This window comes from Pyxicephalus adspersus, chromosome 6 (assembly GCF_032062135.1).
Source record: "Pyxicephalus adspersus chromosome 6, UCB_Pads_2.0, whole genome shotgun sequence".
Lineage (NCBI taxonomy): Eukaryota > Metazoa > Chordata > Amphibia > Anura > Pyxicephalidae > Pyxicephalus > Pyxicephalus adspersus.
Genome location: NC_092863.1, coordinates 78089411 through 78105242, shown reverse-complemented (window position 1 = coordinate 78105242; position 15832 = coordinate 78089411). Strand labels below are relative to the sequence as shown.

At 36.9% G+C, this 15832-nt stretch overlaps 1 protein-coding gene across 2 annotated transcripts in view; it reads right to left on the bottom strand.

The window, feature by feature from the left end:
* SV2C (synaptic vesicle glycoprotein 2C) overlaps window positions 1-15832 on the bottom strand; it is a 98019-nt gene that overhangs the window by 51762 nt on the left and 30425 nt on the right. For both annotated transcript variants that reach the window (XM_072416285.1, XM_072416284.1), the window contains exon 2: window positions 11117-11785. In XM_072416285.1, the coding sequence (XP_072272386.1) occupies window positions 11117-11675 (559 nt within the window). In that variant the 5' untranslated portion in view covers window positions 11676-11785. The remainder of the gene's footprint in view (window positions 1-11116; window positions 11786-15832) is intronic.

Below are 15832 nucleotides of genomic sequence, written 5' to 3'. Positions count from 1 at the left end.
GACCATTTGCCAAATATCCCGATCCTTACACAAATTTTACTGTTAAAACTGGTAAAGTCACACAAATGCTGTTTAAAAAGATAAGCAGACCTTTAATTTTGGTGCAGATATTTCTTGACTGCTGAAATCAGCAGCTCTGCTATCAGTTGTACATGAAGCATTACAGATAAGGTATAACTGTTCGTTTTAGAGACAGAATCTGACAGCTTTTCAGTGGAGATCACAAAGTGGGTCAAACCAAGACAAGTCAGGAAGTCACTCCATTGCACCACAAACCGAGCTTACATTTTCCAGTGGAATTATGAAAGTGTGCCATACAAAAAAATTAAGGCTTACTGTCCAACTCCAGCTGAACATTTTTATTTAGCCCTGGATAAAATAGAGAATGGTTAGACTGTCAGCTTCTTAACCTGTCTCTACTGGGAAGATGTTGTCACAGAAACTGTGCAAAATTTCTTCGACAGATGTGAAAATAGATTTTAAGTATAGTGAAGAAAGATAAAAATATTTGACAATTTTTGACTTATTGAAGTTGCCATTCATTTAATATGGAATTACTAGAATTATTAAAATATAATAATACTAAAATTATTAAAATAAGAATTAATGGGACTGTGAAATAAATATGCAGTATAGGAACTCCCTGAGTCAAGGACATCTGACATACAAACGACTCCTAGATATGAACGGGGCTTCCCTACTCCTTCGTGTGCAGGATGGAGGCTTGATGGGGGGGGGGGGGGGGCTGAGGTTGTGGTGATCTTAAGTTCTGAGCAGTTCTGCAACATTATGTAACTTTTTAAAGACCAAGACAAAACCAATATCAAAGCACAGCTTGCTTTAGAAATAATGAATGTCTAGGCTCCATAAAGTTTGTTTTTTTGCTTTGTTTGTGAATAACTCACAGTGAGGATTTTATACAGTAACTGGCTCCACACTGCCGAATAATATGTTGAGACAAACATCTGTCCTAATTGCATTTAATAAAATAATGTACATGTTCCGACTTACATACAAATTTAATTTAGGAATAAACCTTCAGTCCCTAACCTGAGGACTACCTGCACCAACTGCTCTAGGTTTCTAGAGGATGTGGGAATGTCATGCTAGGAAAACTGAACAGCCCTCAATTCAAAAACCCTATACAACTGTTAATCAATCATCTCAGACCAGATTGATCTAATAGCCTACAGAATGACCAGTAAAGCTCTGTGTTATCTGCAAAGACTGTCAAATCACATCATCAGTGCAAATCAACAATCATCAGTGCATATGGCAACAAGACTTTCTTGGCCATGGATAGGACTTTGACTATATCTGGGACTATAGAAGTGGAGTACCTCTGTCTTCCTGGAGTGAATGCAAATTGGTACACTGACCTTTACAGTGACCTGCATCTACTATTATTGTTTCATTCGAATTCTGCAGCCTTTGCCAAACTCTTCAGCATTTATCACTTCCAGTAGTGTTGGGTGCTAGTGTCCAACTTCACATCCTGTGGTTGCATCCTCCAACCTCTACCTCTGTGTGTCCTGCATTGACATAGGGCCCAAAAAGCATAACCAGAGCATATGGAAAGGGACTCAGACATTTGACCCTCCTGGTAGTGTTGAATGCTGAAAAATCTGATGGTGGCTACAGCTTTGGAACACAGTGCACAAGAGCAATAGACCTTCTAAGAGGTAGGTATCTATTCTTCTGTAACGTACTACTTTAATAATTAATTAACGCACATTGACATATTTTTATATTCTATTAGATATCTCTGACAGAGTTTATCCAGTAAGCACATGCAATACAAAGAGCTGAAAGGATTCACTGCTGCTGGATCAGCATGTGTGCACATTCACAGTACAGTCCCAGAAGGGGTTATGATAAGTCTCAGGTAAAACATGTACCTGTCTGTCTCTGCCTGGCTTGTGGAACGCCAGCTAAGCTGATGCATCTGACCTGCAGCAAAAGAGAGGAAGTGTATCTGACAAGGGACACCTGCTTGCCAGTGATGAAGTGCTGCTGTAATCTTCTCTCTAGTGCCTATTTCTGCTGAAGTGCATCAATGAAAAACTGGACAGATGTCTGGGGAATACAGATTGTCTAATGCAATGAGTCAAACATTTAACAGCATGGATGAACATTTTGCCACCGCAAGGGAAAAAAAACAATTTGTAAAAGTAAAGAGCTCTGTTGTATATAGGCTCTCCTATGTCTGATTGATCAATATGTCAAAGCTTTGCAAACATACAAGCTGAAATAATTGGAAGACAAATTTTTTGTAAATATAATATTTTTGGTGTGTTTTGGACAGTATCAGGTCCTAGGGGGCTGCATTTGTGGAGACTCGTAGTACTCAGGTGGGTATTACAATGGAGATTCTTTGTTGTATACCATTTCATATACATACCAGAATATTATTTACTTTTTTTTACCTTAACCACAATTTTGATAAAATTGGCCTAATTTTATTATGCGACACTGCAGGGAAATTTTTCTTTAAAGTAAGAAGCATGGTGTGATTATGAATATTGATGGATAAACCCATGGACCAACTGAACTACAACCACAATGCTTTGTTTATTAACAAATCCATGTGATTGTCATATTTGCTTTGACATTATATGACATTGATTATAAACAAAAGATTAAGGGTATTGTTAAGGTTAGTGCTAGGATTACAAATAGAAGAAAAGGATAGTTTTATGGCTCTTTCGTAACTTTCATGAGCCATTTAAACCTTTTAGTTATCGCCCGCCATATGAACAGAAAAGAATGTGTACTGCATACACAGTTACAAAACAGTGATTATTATTTATATAGGTGGTTTATATATAAATTGTGTTTAAGGTGTAATTTGTGCAAATTATGTGCATTTTGTGCCCTGGCACTACAATAAAATAAAATACATAGACACATCAGACACTATTTTATTTCACATTTCCTAATGACAACAATGACCAAAATTTCAAAATGTTATTTCCTAGGTTAGCTTTTTACTGTTTATTCTTCCAATACCCGCCACTGCTTGCTTGTTCTGCAGCTGTAGGTGGAAAACAATTTCTGCTGTAACGTATATAGATGAAAAGGAACTAATGCTCCACCATCGATTGGAACTTTTGTTCCAAGAAGGGCTTTACAGTGCTATAAAATCAATTAAGTTTGATTGCATGCCTTTCCTTCAACTAGGTAAAATAATGCAGAAAACTATGCTTCATACTTCTTTTGGTTATCCAATCATGTGTCCAGTGCAGAGGCAAGATATGTGTTTAGCCCCTTTGGCACAGATCATGTGACCAGTAAGTATTGTAGTTCACCATTTTAAAATTTAATAGTGGCATTGGTTAGTGGATCTTCTTCAAGTTGCAAATTGAGCCTTTAAAATCACTGCCTGTATATAATATCAGTCCTAATCTGTGTGAATATTTAAAATGTTCCATTCTTTATATGACACACAACTTCTTAATTAAAACTGATTCCATTTATCTGCACTGCAAGATAATTAGTACCATTACTGTTCAATATAATTACACAGGAATTATGTATAGATTATACATACATTAATGTAATTACCCTATTCTCTCTTCAGTTTAATTACCTTCCCATGCCAAAACAATTTTATATAACGCACTATATCTACAGTATTGTGTTATCCAATCTGAACAGAAATAAACGCACTTTATTGAAAAAGTTTGAGCACAGCCAAATAAAATCCCTGTTGCAGAAACAGAAATAATTAGATGGTCAGAGAGTTTTACAGCCTCCTAGATTTAACTTTCATTTACATTTTTTTAAAAAAAATGTTAATATATTTAAATATTGTATAATATTTAAAGTTTTTATTACTGTGTTTTTATTATTGTAACTGTAGTTAACAATTAATGTAATAAATGGAGGCATAATTACATTGAGTTAAAGCAGAACTCCAGATTGCATATAATGATTAGCCCCAAACTCCCCCTTTGCCTCAGGTTAAAGTAAGATCAATATTTATTTATTTAAAAACATTGATGACATTTTTTGTGATGCTAAAGCTTTGGACTGAGATCTTCTTCCTGGCCTTACTGCTTCTGGTAGATGTTACATTATAGAGGGTTGCTAAGGATTACTGTATTGTCTTTATACAGCTAACATGGGGGGAAAGATTGAAGTCACCTCACACTCCACTAGCTCAGATAATATCCTTTTAACACTCATTTTTTTTGTTAATTTTCCTAACAGCCTGTTTGCGATCACATAGTTGGTTCCCGGTCCTTGATGAAGACCAAGGTTGTCAGTGACAGCCCGATCCAACCAGCTAGCTGCTGTACACCGTGTTGACTACTAAGGCTATGTTCAGACTGGCAGTAAGGTTCCAGTGTGGTTACAGCCTTGGGGAAGATACTACATGTTGTTTCCACCTGCAGCAACCCTATAGAATGATTGGGGGCAGCAGTGTCTGGGTCAGTACCACTCAGTGCCAACCCTTGTCAAATCTGCAAACAGCCGAGCAGCTAAGTGTCTAGATGGAGCTACGCGGGGATCATTTCTTCTGTTCCCTCTTCCCGTCATGGGTCTGAACCTGCCCTAAGTGTCAAAGGTAGAATTGAAGATACAAATTTGGTCCCATCACAGGGCATCCTGTAGAAGAACATGAAAGTTCTTTTTTAAATCAAGCAGTTAAATTGGACTTACACTCAAAATTTTAACATTACATAAAAAGGTAGACAACCCTTTTATCGAAAGTAAAAATTGTATTTTTTTAAGTGCAACAAGGGTGTAGCACCTCCCCTTTCTGTCTTGATCGCCGCGTTTAGCTCCGCTTTAAATATGATTATTAAGGACAGCATGTGCAGCTCAGCATTGGTTTCCAGGGCACCCGGCAATCCTGGCTTCCCATGTGCTTGCCGTTACGTCATCCCATCCTGGCCAATCGAAATGGCTGAAGATCGCAATTAAGATAAGAAGAAGGAAAAAGATTGTGGCACCCAACGATGGAATGGGGACAAATGAGTAGGGTTTAGTTCCACTTTAATGTACAAACTATAGATGAACAGCAGGTTGATGTTTTTTTTGTATCTAAAACTTGTAACAAAAAAATTTGGAATTTATTTAATAAGTCTCAAATTTGAATTCTTTTGGAAATTTTTAAGTGGATCATACAAAGTATATTTCTAAACGTATGCTTGCCAAAAGATTTGGAGAAAAATCCAAGCTTGGGAACAATGTTTTCTGGATACAAGAAAGTAGTGAAGCTATGATTTTAGCCATAGGGGTATCATTAATCACTGCTTGACAGAATAACCAAAACTATTGGACCTGAAAAATGTTATACCCATGAAAATAGGCAAATACATACAGTACAAATAATATTGCAAAAGCATTAAATCCAATCACTAAAAGGTCAAATAAAAACTGTTAATGTAATTTTTATTTTTTTAATCCACAGCATTCATGATAAAATTAGCTAGTGATCCTGTCCTTGTTTAGGCATTTCCTGTTCTAGAATGACCAACAGTATCTCCATCTCCTGGTTGTACCACTGTTTTGTTACCCTGTCACACACCTTCTGAGCTTCTGGTGGGCACTACATTTAAATACATATTATACAAACATTGCCCACTGCTGTCACCACCAGGAAAACCTCTCTAGGAAAAGCTATTCACTTATTCATATAGTACATGGTTGAAAACAAGCTGCTGAAGATCAGCAACGCCAAGCAACAAAGGATAGAAAAAATGAATTAAGGAATTTTAATTTTAATTAGGGAAAATGTTTAATTAAGCTAAATACTATTAGGGTTTTCATCCATGTTAAATGTAACTGTAGGTAGTGTGTATCACCCATAAATGTATTAAAGGCGGCACTATCGGGTGAAGTGAATTCCAGCTTTACAATCATCTAACTTGGAGAGGAGAAGCATGGGTTGTGAAGTATATTATTAGGTTATTGCCACCAAAAATTTTTCTAAGGGGAGGGGTGTCCTATACCTATTGACACCAATAATGAATGAGGTGTTTGCACATGTCAGTGACAATAATTGTGCACAAGTCAAATCTTTGAGTAAAGTACATACCTGTAAAGAAGAAACAGAATAGTTACCAGCTGCTAAACACTGTCCTGCTATTGGAGACCCTACTCTGATGTCCACGTCTGGTCCACCACAGTTCTCTCTGCAGACCTTCACAAAACCACCATATCTTGAAGTGACTTTGAAGTCAGCAGTTGGAACCAATGAACACTGTGGAGGTTCTCCAATGCACTTTGGGGAATTATTGCTACTAAATAGAGTGATGATCAGCAGTGCAGGCAACAGGATTAGTCAGTATTCTCTTTCTGTCATAAAGGTTACTTTTGCATTAGCCTTCATTCTAAACCCAAGTGTATGACTTCTCAAGATCCAGTCCAAATGGCAACACCACACACCGATAAAGTGCTATGACTTAAACCATGCCTGTAGGAATTATATCAGCTACTCTTATACTTGTATGTCACTCTAAACCATACAATTCACATTACAATAAATTATTACATTTAAAATAACCGTCTCAGAACAGCTAACAACATTTAACCTAGATGACAGATTTATTTTTAATCCTTTGACATGATAGAAGTTAGCGTATGTTTGATAATATTGAGCAGTATTACATATACCTTCCAAACTGTCTTGGTAAACAATCATTATGCTAATACATCTTACTTTATTAATATGTATTTGGTGGGCTGTCAACATGCATTAAACACACTTCTTTCTGATATAAGACAGTGAGTGACAGTAAATGGATTCAGTAAATTCCTTCATTACGGGCTATTCCACCTGCTACCTATCAATTATTCTATGTACATAAGTATTAAGCATGTTTAAGGTTTGAAATCAACTAAGCTCCTTGACTTAGATTTATCAAACTTGACTTATTAGTAATTTCTCTTTTAGCAATATTTAATGATATACGTAACATGAAAGATAATCCCACCTACCTAAAAGAACAGGGAGGAAAGTGTTCAAAAGGTTTTGTCTTAATGTACATATTTTAAGTAATATGTATGGAGGTAACCACCCTACTTTTATTCCGTGGGGATTTATTTTGGTGGAAAAATACTTGTTTCCATTGCGGAATGCAAGACATGGACACAGGAAGGATACAATTACATAGTCTTCTTAAGCAAGGGCAAACTCACCTTGGGAAGTAAAGTGACTTTAAAAATTGCACTTACATAATTGGATCCTTCAGAAAAGAAGGCACCTTTTAATGTAATTGTATTTTCATTGTATTTTCAACACTGACCTTGCATTTATATTTCATTTTAGAAGTGAGTATTACAAGAACATGTTCTCAGTAACACGGAGAAAAAGTTTATGGTTGGAAACTAAACTCTTTCTGTATAACCACCCCTCCCTGTCACCCTGAGGACTTGACCTCCTGTTCAAAAGAATAAAATAATATACATACCTTGTATCTATTCATTTTGCAGATTGTCTGGTGACATCCTACTCAATTAGCAATGGTGGTGGATGGCCCTTACTCCTCACATCTATGCAATGAAATGTGAAAGCTATTCAGTGCAGTAGTATTTTGTACCCAAGCTGGCATGGTGGTGTTACTAGGGGGATGGGTTCATGATAGCATGGATGAAGTCAATTATCCTGCCATTAAATCCAAAACATTGGTGGCAGTTCTAGGTTGGAGTACATTTGCTTTAAACTGTGTGTTATACCAGTATAGGCATTCAAGTTGATGAACTCTTTTAGTTGGCTTTACTTCATACCTAACAGTCTACCAAATGGTTAAAGAGTTGTCATCCAAAAGCTCTACAATAATTTTAATATGATTACTTCTACTTCTATGACCTGGTAGGGTATAACTGCCATTGGTGGAATTCTGAAAACAGCACTAGATAAGGGGAAAATGTAATGAAATCTGTGCATGGATTAGTTATATCAGCACAAAGCAAACAGAACTTACTTTTTATTATGTCCTCAAGGGGCTATGCCTAGATGGTCTATCAAGGCCAAACTGAAAAGCACAATCTAAAAGAATGGTGCCATAAGCCTACTTTAGGCAATAGGGAACATTCCCTTAGTCTTCTCTGTCTTTTGTGAAAACCTTGTTCTAGGTGGATAAGAGGCAATGTAGAAACTGAGCTATGTGAATATAATGTATTTTTACAATGAATAGTTTTAGATTCAGTGGCTGCATAAATGGTAATGGACCATGTGGGACAAGAGTATGTGCAACCAAGAACAGAAAAGGCTCCTGCATATTATAATTTACAGCATTACATGTGTCAGCATTTCACTGGTCTTTAAAGCTAAGTTTTTGCTCTTCCTTGCCTCTACTGTACTGAAATGTCTTACTTTGATTTCACTGCACATTGTTAATTGTTTTACTGTAAAAGCTGCAGAAAGTCAGGAGATACAAAAGCAGAGTACCATTTCTATGGATCTAATGGATTAAATCAAATGCCTATCACAGTTTTAAAATCTGTATGTGCGGTTTATACATTTTTCAGGTTATACCGTTTATTTAGACTGCATTTACTATTGATTATTGTAAAATTCAAATAACAGTTTTACAAATCTGTTATCTATATTTTTATTATAGCTTTATTTTTTTAACATGAATAAGGGCTTTTTAGCAAAACTAATGGCTTCACAATTCGTATTTAGACTTGAATACAATGGAGAATACAAATTACTTTCCCGTATCCCCCTCTGTCCGGTATTTTTATATTTTGTATTTCAATGTATGCATGACAAAGATTACATAACCCTCTAGGGTTATTATATTATTGGGAAAGCATCAGACGTTCCTCTCCACTGTTCACCATAATGACTGCCCTGCAGCCACCAACCCTGTGCCATTCCCATCCTTTCTTGAGAATGTGACTATTTCTTACAGAGTGTTCATGTGGCTGTTATTATATAACATAATGTATCCATTTCATGTAGCTCTAAGGTAATTCCCAGAAGTCCTTCTACTGGTGAGGGCCAAAGTTTAAAATCGGCACACATTCATACTATTCAAAGGGCTGCTAATTGTACAAGCATATATTAAACCATGCCATCTACTGATATTCCTGCAAATTTGAAGATGTTATTGGTTCCTAAAAAGAAAATCCAGACAGATGTAATAAAATGCCATTTTTTTACATATGTAATTATTTAGAATATTTTAAATATGTGCATTAAAGTTGGAGTGGTTGTTAAATGTTTGGTGTCAGGTAAAATGAATTACAGGTGATAGCTGGTTTCTGTAGCAATCTATGGCTCTCTTGGGGAGGTCTAGCCTTTTTTTTTAGGGTAACAGCCTATCCTGACCATAACACTTAACATTGGCCCTAAGGCCCCTTTCAGACTTGCAGTTAAAAAAAGCAGCCCGTTAGCCGCTCCAAGCCACCTCTCTTAAACTAACTATGCTCCTACCACAGAGTTTGACAAATGTTTGAAATAGCCCTAATAGTGAACAAAAACTCTAATCTCCTTTCAACAACAATTAAACTGGACAGATATGAACTGATAAAGAAGGCATTTACCATGTTATACATAATATTGGGCTTGGAAGTACTGTGCCTAAGTCTCTAGTTGTATGTCAGCAGTATGATAATATCTAAAGCAGTACCTCTGACAGCCTGTCCCACAAGCCTTGGAGTGAGAGTTATTGATGTCTCCAAAGTATTGCTCTTTTTTACAGTGCCAGCATCTTTCAGTCTCACTATTTTAACAAGAATTTCAATGTACATTTTGTCAGCAGTTTTCCCCTAGATTTGCCGTCTTCAAAATGTACACATCCAAGGAGCTAACATCAGTTTTTTGACCCATACTTGCACTGCAGGGTTTCATCATGCAGGTTACTTATGTTTGATGTTCAACACATATTGGGCCTGATTTATTAAAGCTCTCCAAGACTAACGTGGGAGTACCTGGGTGATTCAGTAAACCTGGAACGGATTTGGTCCAAGATTGAAAACATTTGCCAATTATTAGGAAATGATTGTAAGAAATCCATTCAATGTTTGCTGGATCACCCATGCTAGTCTATCTTCTCCAGTCTTGGACCGTTTTAATAAATCAGGCCTACTGTGTTTTCAAAGACAAATTACGTCTTGTGCGTCTTCATGTTATGATGCTAACTATTTTTAATGGCACATAAAGCACTAAAGCAGCACACCATCACATAATACCATGCAATGTGGATCACTTCTTGGGAAGAAAATGTTTTTTGTCCAATTTTTTTGTCAAGTGGTAGTTCATTTTATCATTTATCTAAAGATGTCTAAATGGACCTTTAAGGTTGTCACATAATAATCTTGGATCATTTTCGAGTAATTTCTTTTCAACTCTTACAAGTAACTAAAGCTGTGGGCTTTGATATAAGCCATGGTGAGAAAAAAAGCTTAAATATATACTAAGTATAATTAGAGGTCTTTTTATCAAGCAATGGATCTAACATTCACCAACCATTCTCTGGTGGAGAATCAACCACTGTTATTGAAAACACATAGATCTAAAAGATTCTCTACCAGAGAATGTTTGGTTCTTTATTTATGATTAGAACCCTTGGATTCCACTGAACCCTGGTTGAAAAAATACTGGACTAAACCACACACATTTATAAATGTTATTTTAGTTGAATAAATATATAATGTTGCATTGGTTATTTAGGCTCTTTTTGTTTGTTTATTATGCTAACCCTAACTGCTGTTTACAATGAATGGTCATATGGTAAATTAAAAATGGCTGAATATTTTAGAGGAATAGGTTAGTCTATTCCAAATTTGGAGACCTAAAAAGATTCAATGAAGGAGAGACTGTCACAATTGTAAAAAAAAATGGGTCCCTTCTTTCACAGGGGTGTAGTACTTTTTTCGGGACCCCCCCTATAGGCTCTCCCTGCATGCTCGCCATGAATAGCCTTCACTATTACTGTGCCCCCTCTTCTTTTTTTTTACAACTACAACCCTGTTTTTTGAGTCAATCTTTGGGTCATGGTGCGCCTTGTATTTATTATTCTTTTTTCAATGTAAAATAAAATATAAAACCAATAAGAGGATCAGTATTCATATCTTAACGGATAAAGTGGACCAAACCATTAAACTTTTTTTTATTTTTATTACATTTTAAATATAAGTAATTGAAACTACTCACCAAGCCACCCAGAACCTGAATCCGGTATACACATATCAGTCTCTGCACTGGGCAACACAAATCCAACGACAAACACTTCAACTCCATCAGCCATAAGAGCCATGCCAAGCACAAAGAAAAGAGTCCACTGAAAACGTCCATGCCCACATTCTTGGATAATAAGTTCATATTGCTGTGCTAGTTCTTCCTCATCAGCTTTTCTTTCACTTTCCAGTTCATGGCGGGCTTTATACTCATCGGGTATAGGTTGACCTAGAGCAACCAGGCCATCTTTTCCTTGACCGGGAATTCCCTGATATTCCCCATCATATATCTCATCATCTTCATCATGTCCTTCTGTTGCTTCACTTGATCCCTCATCCTCAACTTCTTCATTGTAATTGCCATGTGAGTAGTATTCCTCTTCATCTGGGAACTGACCCTGGGTCCTGTGGGCATATCCGTCTTGTTCTACATCCCTGACTTTGTGTGGGCTTTTGGTTGTGTGTCTCTTGGCTTCTTTAGCTATGTCCTTAGCACCTCTCACCAGAGAAGTCCTGTCTCTGTAGGTATCTTCCATTGTGTACAATAACTAAGTTTTCTGCAACTGACAGTGCAAGTCTGGTTTGATGGATTAGGTGCCTCTGTTGTTACAGAGATGATATATTACAGGATACTTGAAAGATGCATCTGCAACATAAATAGGACAAAACAGTTTTTAATAAGTCTCAGGGCAGCTGCTTGTAAAAAAAGTGCTGCAGAACTGCCTTATGATAACATTATGAACACATGTTTTGTAAATAATTTATGTAGAATATTCATTTACTGCTCAAGCCTGTGGAATGAAATGTGATAGTAAACATGTATTTCATTATGGCTCATTCATGTTTATTTTAAGCTGCACCCTTTTTACCTTTTTGTTGCCGGTTAAGACTTTTTGTTAACATTTTTATCCCAGGAAGAATTTCTCTACAGTTGTGTTCAGAATGTGATTGTAAAGCCTTTGGCTTTGACCAAGTTTCCAGCTGTGTAGAGGAAAATCTGGGATGTTTCTGTTGGTCATTTGCAACTCCTAGTACAGTGCTGCGTAATATGTTGGCGATATATAAATACTGTTCAATATCCAATAATGTCATGTTGTTAAAGTCTGATCAAGGGGCTAGAATGACCAGTAGTGGTGGCCGTGGCATGTATTACCTTCCATCAAAAAAATGCTCCCTACCCTTTGGTCTAGGTCTAATTTTTTTTGTGTATCATTGTTTTTTTTTGGGGGGGGGAGGGGGGAAAACTATCTGGAGTTCATCCATTACTACTGCTAACTAAGTGGAATGCCCAGAATCTATTAGTCCTGTTAGTTCACCCGGACCTGCCCCAGCACTGCTGTACTTAAAGTGGTAGCATGTTATGTTTTGCATGCAGAAAAGTATATGTAACAAAAGAAAACTCTGATTTTACAATAATTATTCTGAGGTTTATGCTTGTCTGTGCTACTTTCTCTTTTGCGGGTGAAAAGCTATGGCAAATATGGGCTATGCAATCAATTAGTAGGATCAGGTTTTCGTTCATTTTGCTCCCTTAAGCTTCTTCTGTTAGCACAGTGCGAACACGGCCAGCGTTTACCATGGCCTGTATAATGTGCTGCATCATGGTTCTCCTTGGGATGTCATTTAAGCATTTACATTGCAACTACACTCAGGATTCTGTTCTTTTTTAAAATGTAATTATAGTTTAATTACCAATATGTTGGCTTTCACTTGACTTTTTGCTTAAGAACTAGAAACTATACTTCAGGTATTATTATAATATTTTATATTAAAGATACATTTTATATATTAAATTGTAACATTATTCGAGACATGACTGAAATTTTTTTTATTAATTTAATGAATTACCTGGTGATTTTAGGTGGACTATTTTATTAAATTTAACTTTAACTTTTACATTTAAATTTGCTTTAACATTGTCTGACTGTACATCTAATACCCAAAACCTAGCTCAGCATACAGACTCTATGGATCAATGTAGGAGTGTTAAAGGAATCCAGTGACCTCCATTCAAGTTACTGACCTAGAACAAGCAGCTAGTAAAATCAAACTGGTTCCAGGTCAGAGGCTTGGAAAATGCTGATGCCATTAAATTATCATGACACCCATGACATTTTCAGAAGAAAAGGTCAGCAGTGGCAACTTCCATTTTTCTCCAAATGTAGGTTTCCTTTAAATCCCCAAACTGAAAATAAAAAAACTGTAATACTTGGCCACCAGTTGACTAGAATAGAATAAAACACATAACATCCTAATACATCCTAATGTGATATTTAAAGTGGACCTGAACATAAAAGTAAAGATTTGCTATCTTACTAGAAACATATGAAATGGTCATTGTACCAAAGTAGTAACCGGAAAACTCTTTATTTAGTCTTGAATTCTGAAAAATAGCAGTGCATTTACTGGACCTGATTTATTAAAACTCTTCACGGCTGGAGAAGGTACACTTTCATCAGTGGACCTGGGCAAACCTGAAATGAATCTAATCCAGGAGTGAAAACATTTGCTAACAAATAGCAAATTACTTGTTAGAAATTAATTCCAGGAATTCTGGCTCACCCAGGTTCACTGATAAAAGTGTTTCTTCTGTAGCCTTGGAGAGCTTTAATCTTTAAGGCCCATAGCGTCTTTGCCCTTCTGTGCCTGAAAGACACAAAGCTGAAAAACTGAAGTGCATATCTGCAAAGTGAAAGCTAACTGATTGGGTTACTGTTGAATACTACTCCCAGTAGACTTGGTTTGGTGACTTCACTGGATAGAAGAGCTCACTGTTCTCCATGCTGAAGAGAAAGTTATACCTTAAGAACTAAAGTGCAAAAAAAAAAAAAAATTGCACACAACACAAAATTACAAAGCACACATTCTTTCTGTCCTTATTTTATATCCAAGAAGGTCCCAAGCCTATTAAAGAGTCTGTTTTAAAAAAAATAGGGGGACCCCACACTGTCTATATTATTATTTAAAAATTGGTGCAGGAATGTAGGCAAGCTAAATGGACAGCCAGCCAAAGCAAGGGGGCAGCACAAAAAAAATTAGGCTTTAACAACTCAGGAGCTTGGGGAGGACCACTGAAATGCCCTTGCGATACCCCTGGTCATGGCTCCTAGTAAGAAATCCAGCCCTTATCGCAGACCACCTACTAATGTAGATAAGGTGTCATGTTTGTAGACATAGACAATTCATCTTTCAATGCTTAGATTAATGTTACAATGTAATACAAAGATCAGACTGTGTGCAGTCATTTTAAATCATGGTGCAGGGTTTCTTTTAACTGTTTCTAGGTTGAGCCTTCTGCAAACTGTTCCTTTACTAGTTTAATGGTGAACATACTTGAGAAATGGGGCTTCAAGTGTGATCGCTGACATCACTAAAAGGCCACACGCAATTCTTCGGTAATAAAAAGCTACAGTAAGCTTTCAGGCACGTTGTCTTGGTGTCACCTTTGACTCGGCCCTCTCATTTACCCCCCATATTCAGAACATTTCCAGGTCCTGTCACTTTCATCTAAGCAAAATCTCCAAAATCCGCCCCACCTGTCCCCTGAGACCACTAAACTCCTTGTACATGCTCTTATCATCTCTCGTCTGGACTACTGTAACATCCTTCTCTCTGGTATTCCACTAACACGACTCTCTCCTCTACAATCTATTATGAATGCTGCAGCCAGACTCATCCATCCTTCCCACCGCTCCACTTCTGCTGCTTCTCTTTGTAGTTCTCTTCATTGGCTTCCATTTCACCTTAGAATTAAATTCAAGCTCCTGTGCTTTGCCTTCAAATCTGCAGTTCTTGTCCCACTTACATTTCTGACCTGATAGAAAAAAACTCCCCCAGCCGCTCTCTCCGCTCCTCTGAAGACCTACTAATGACTTCCTCACTCATAACCTCATCACACCCACGGCTCCAAGACTTTCCTAGAGATACCCCGACTCTCTGGAATGGTCTTCTTCATACTTTTAGGCTTGCTCCTACTTTCTGCTCATTTAAAAGGGTACTCAAAACCCATTTTTTTAAACTTGCCCACCCGTCTTCTTCTGTCTTTTGAAACCGTCACTACTTCCCACCACTACATATCTCCTATCCTATTGTGTGTAAATTCCCCCACCTACTAGATTGTAAGCTCTTCGGGGCAGGGTCCTCTCCTCCTCCTGTGTCACTGTCTGTATTCGTTTGTCATTTGCAACCCTATTTTATGTACAGTGCTGCGTAATATGTTGGCGCTACATAAATCCTGTTTAATATTAATATTATTATTATTATTATTATTATTAATAATATTATTATTATTAATAATAATAATAATAATAATATTAATAATAAAAGCTGTGAAGGATTTGCAACAGGAGATGGAACGAAACTGCAAACATTCTAAAGAATTTGTTGATTTTTGACAGAAAAAGACTAGAAAAGATGGACTATAATCGGTAAACCTGGGTTATCAAGCAAACCTGGAATGGATTTAGTCCAGGATTGGAAACATTTGCCAACTAGGACCGAATGATTTTAAGAAATCTATTCCAGTGCAAGGCATGTCCGCAAGAGACCCAAAATAAAAAAAAGTACTGGTAGAACCATACTGACACATTTATAAACCACATGTACAACAGGAACTTACTGCAGCGTCTAGTAGTAATAACTTGCAGGCCATTAAATATCAACACTGCAGCAGGGAAACAAAAGGTCTGAGATA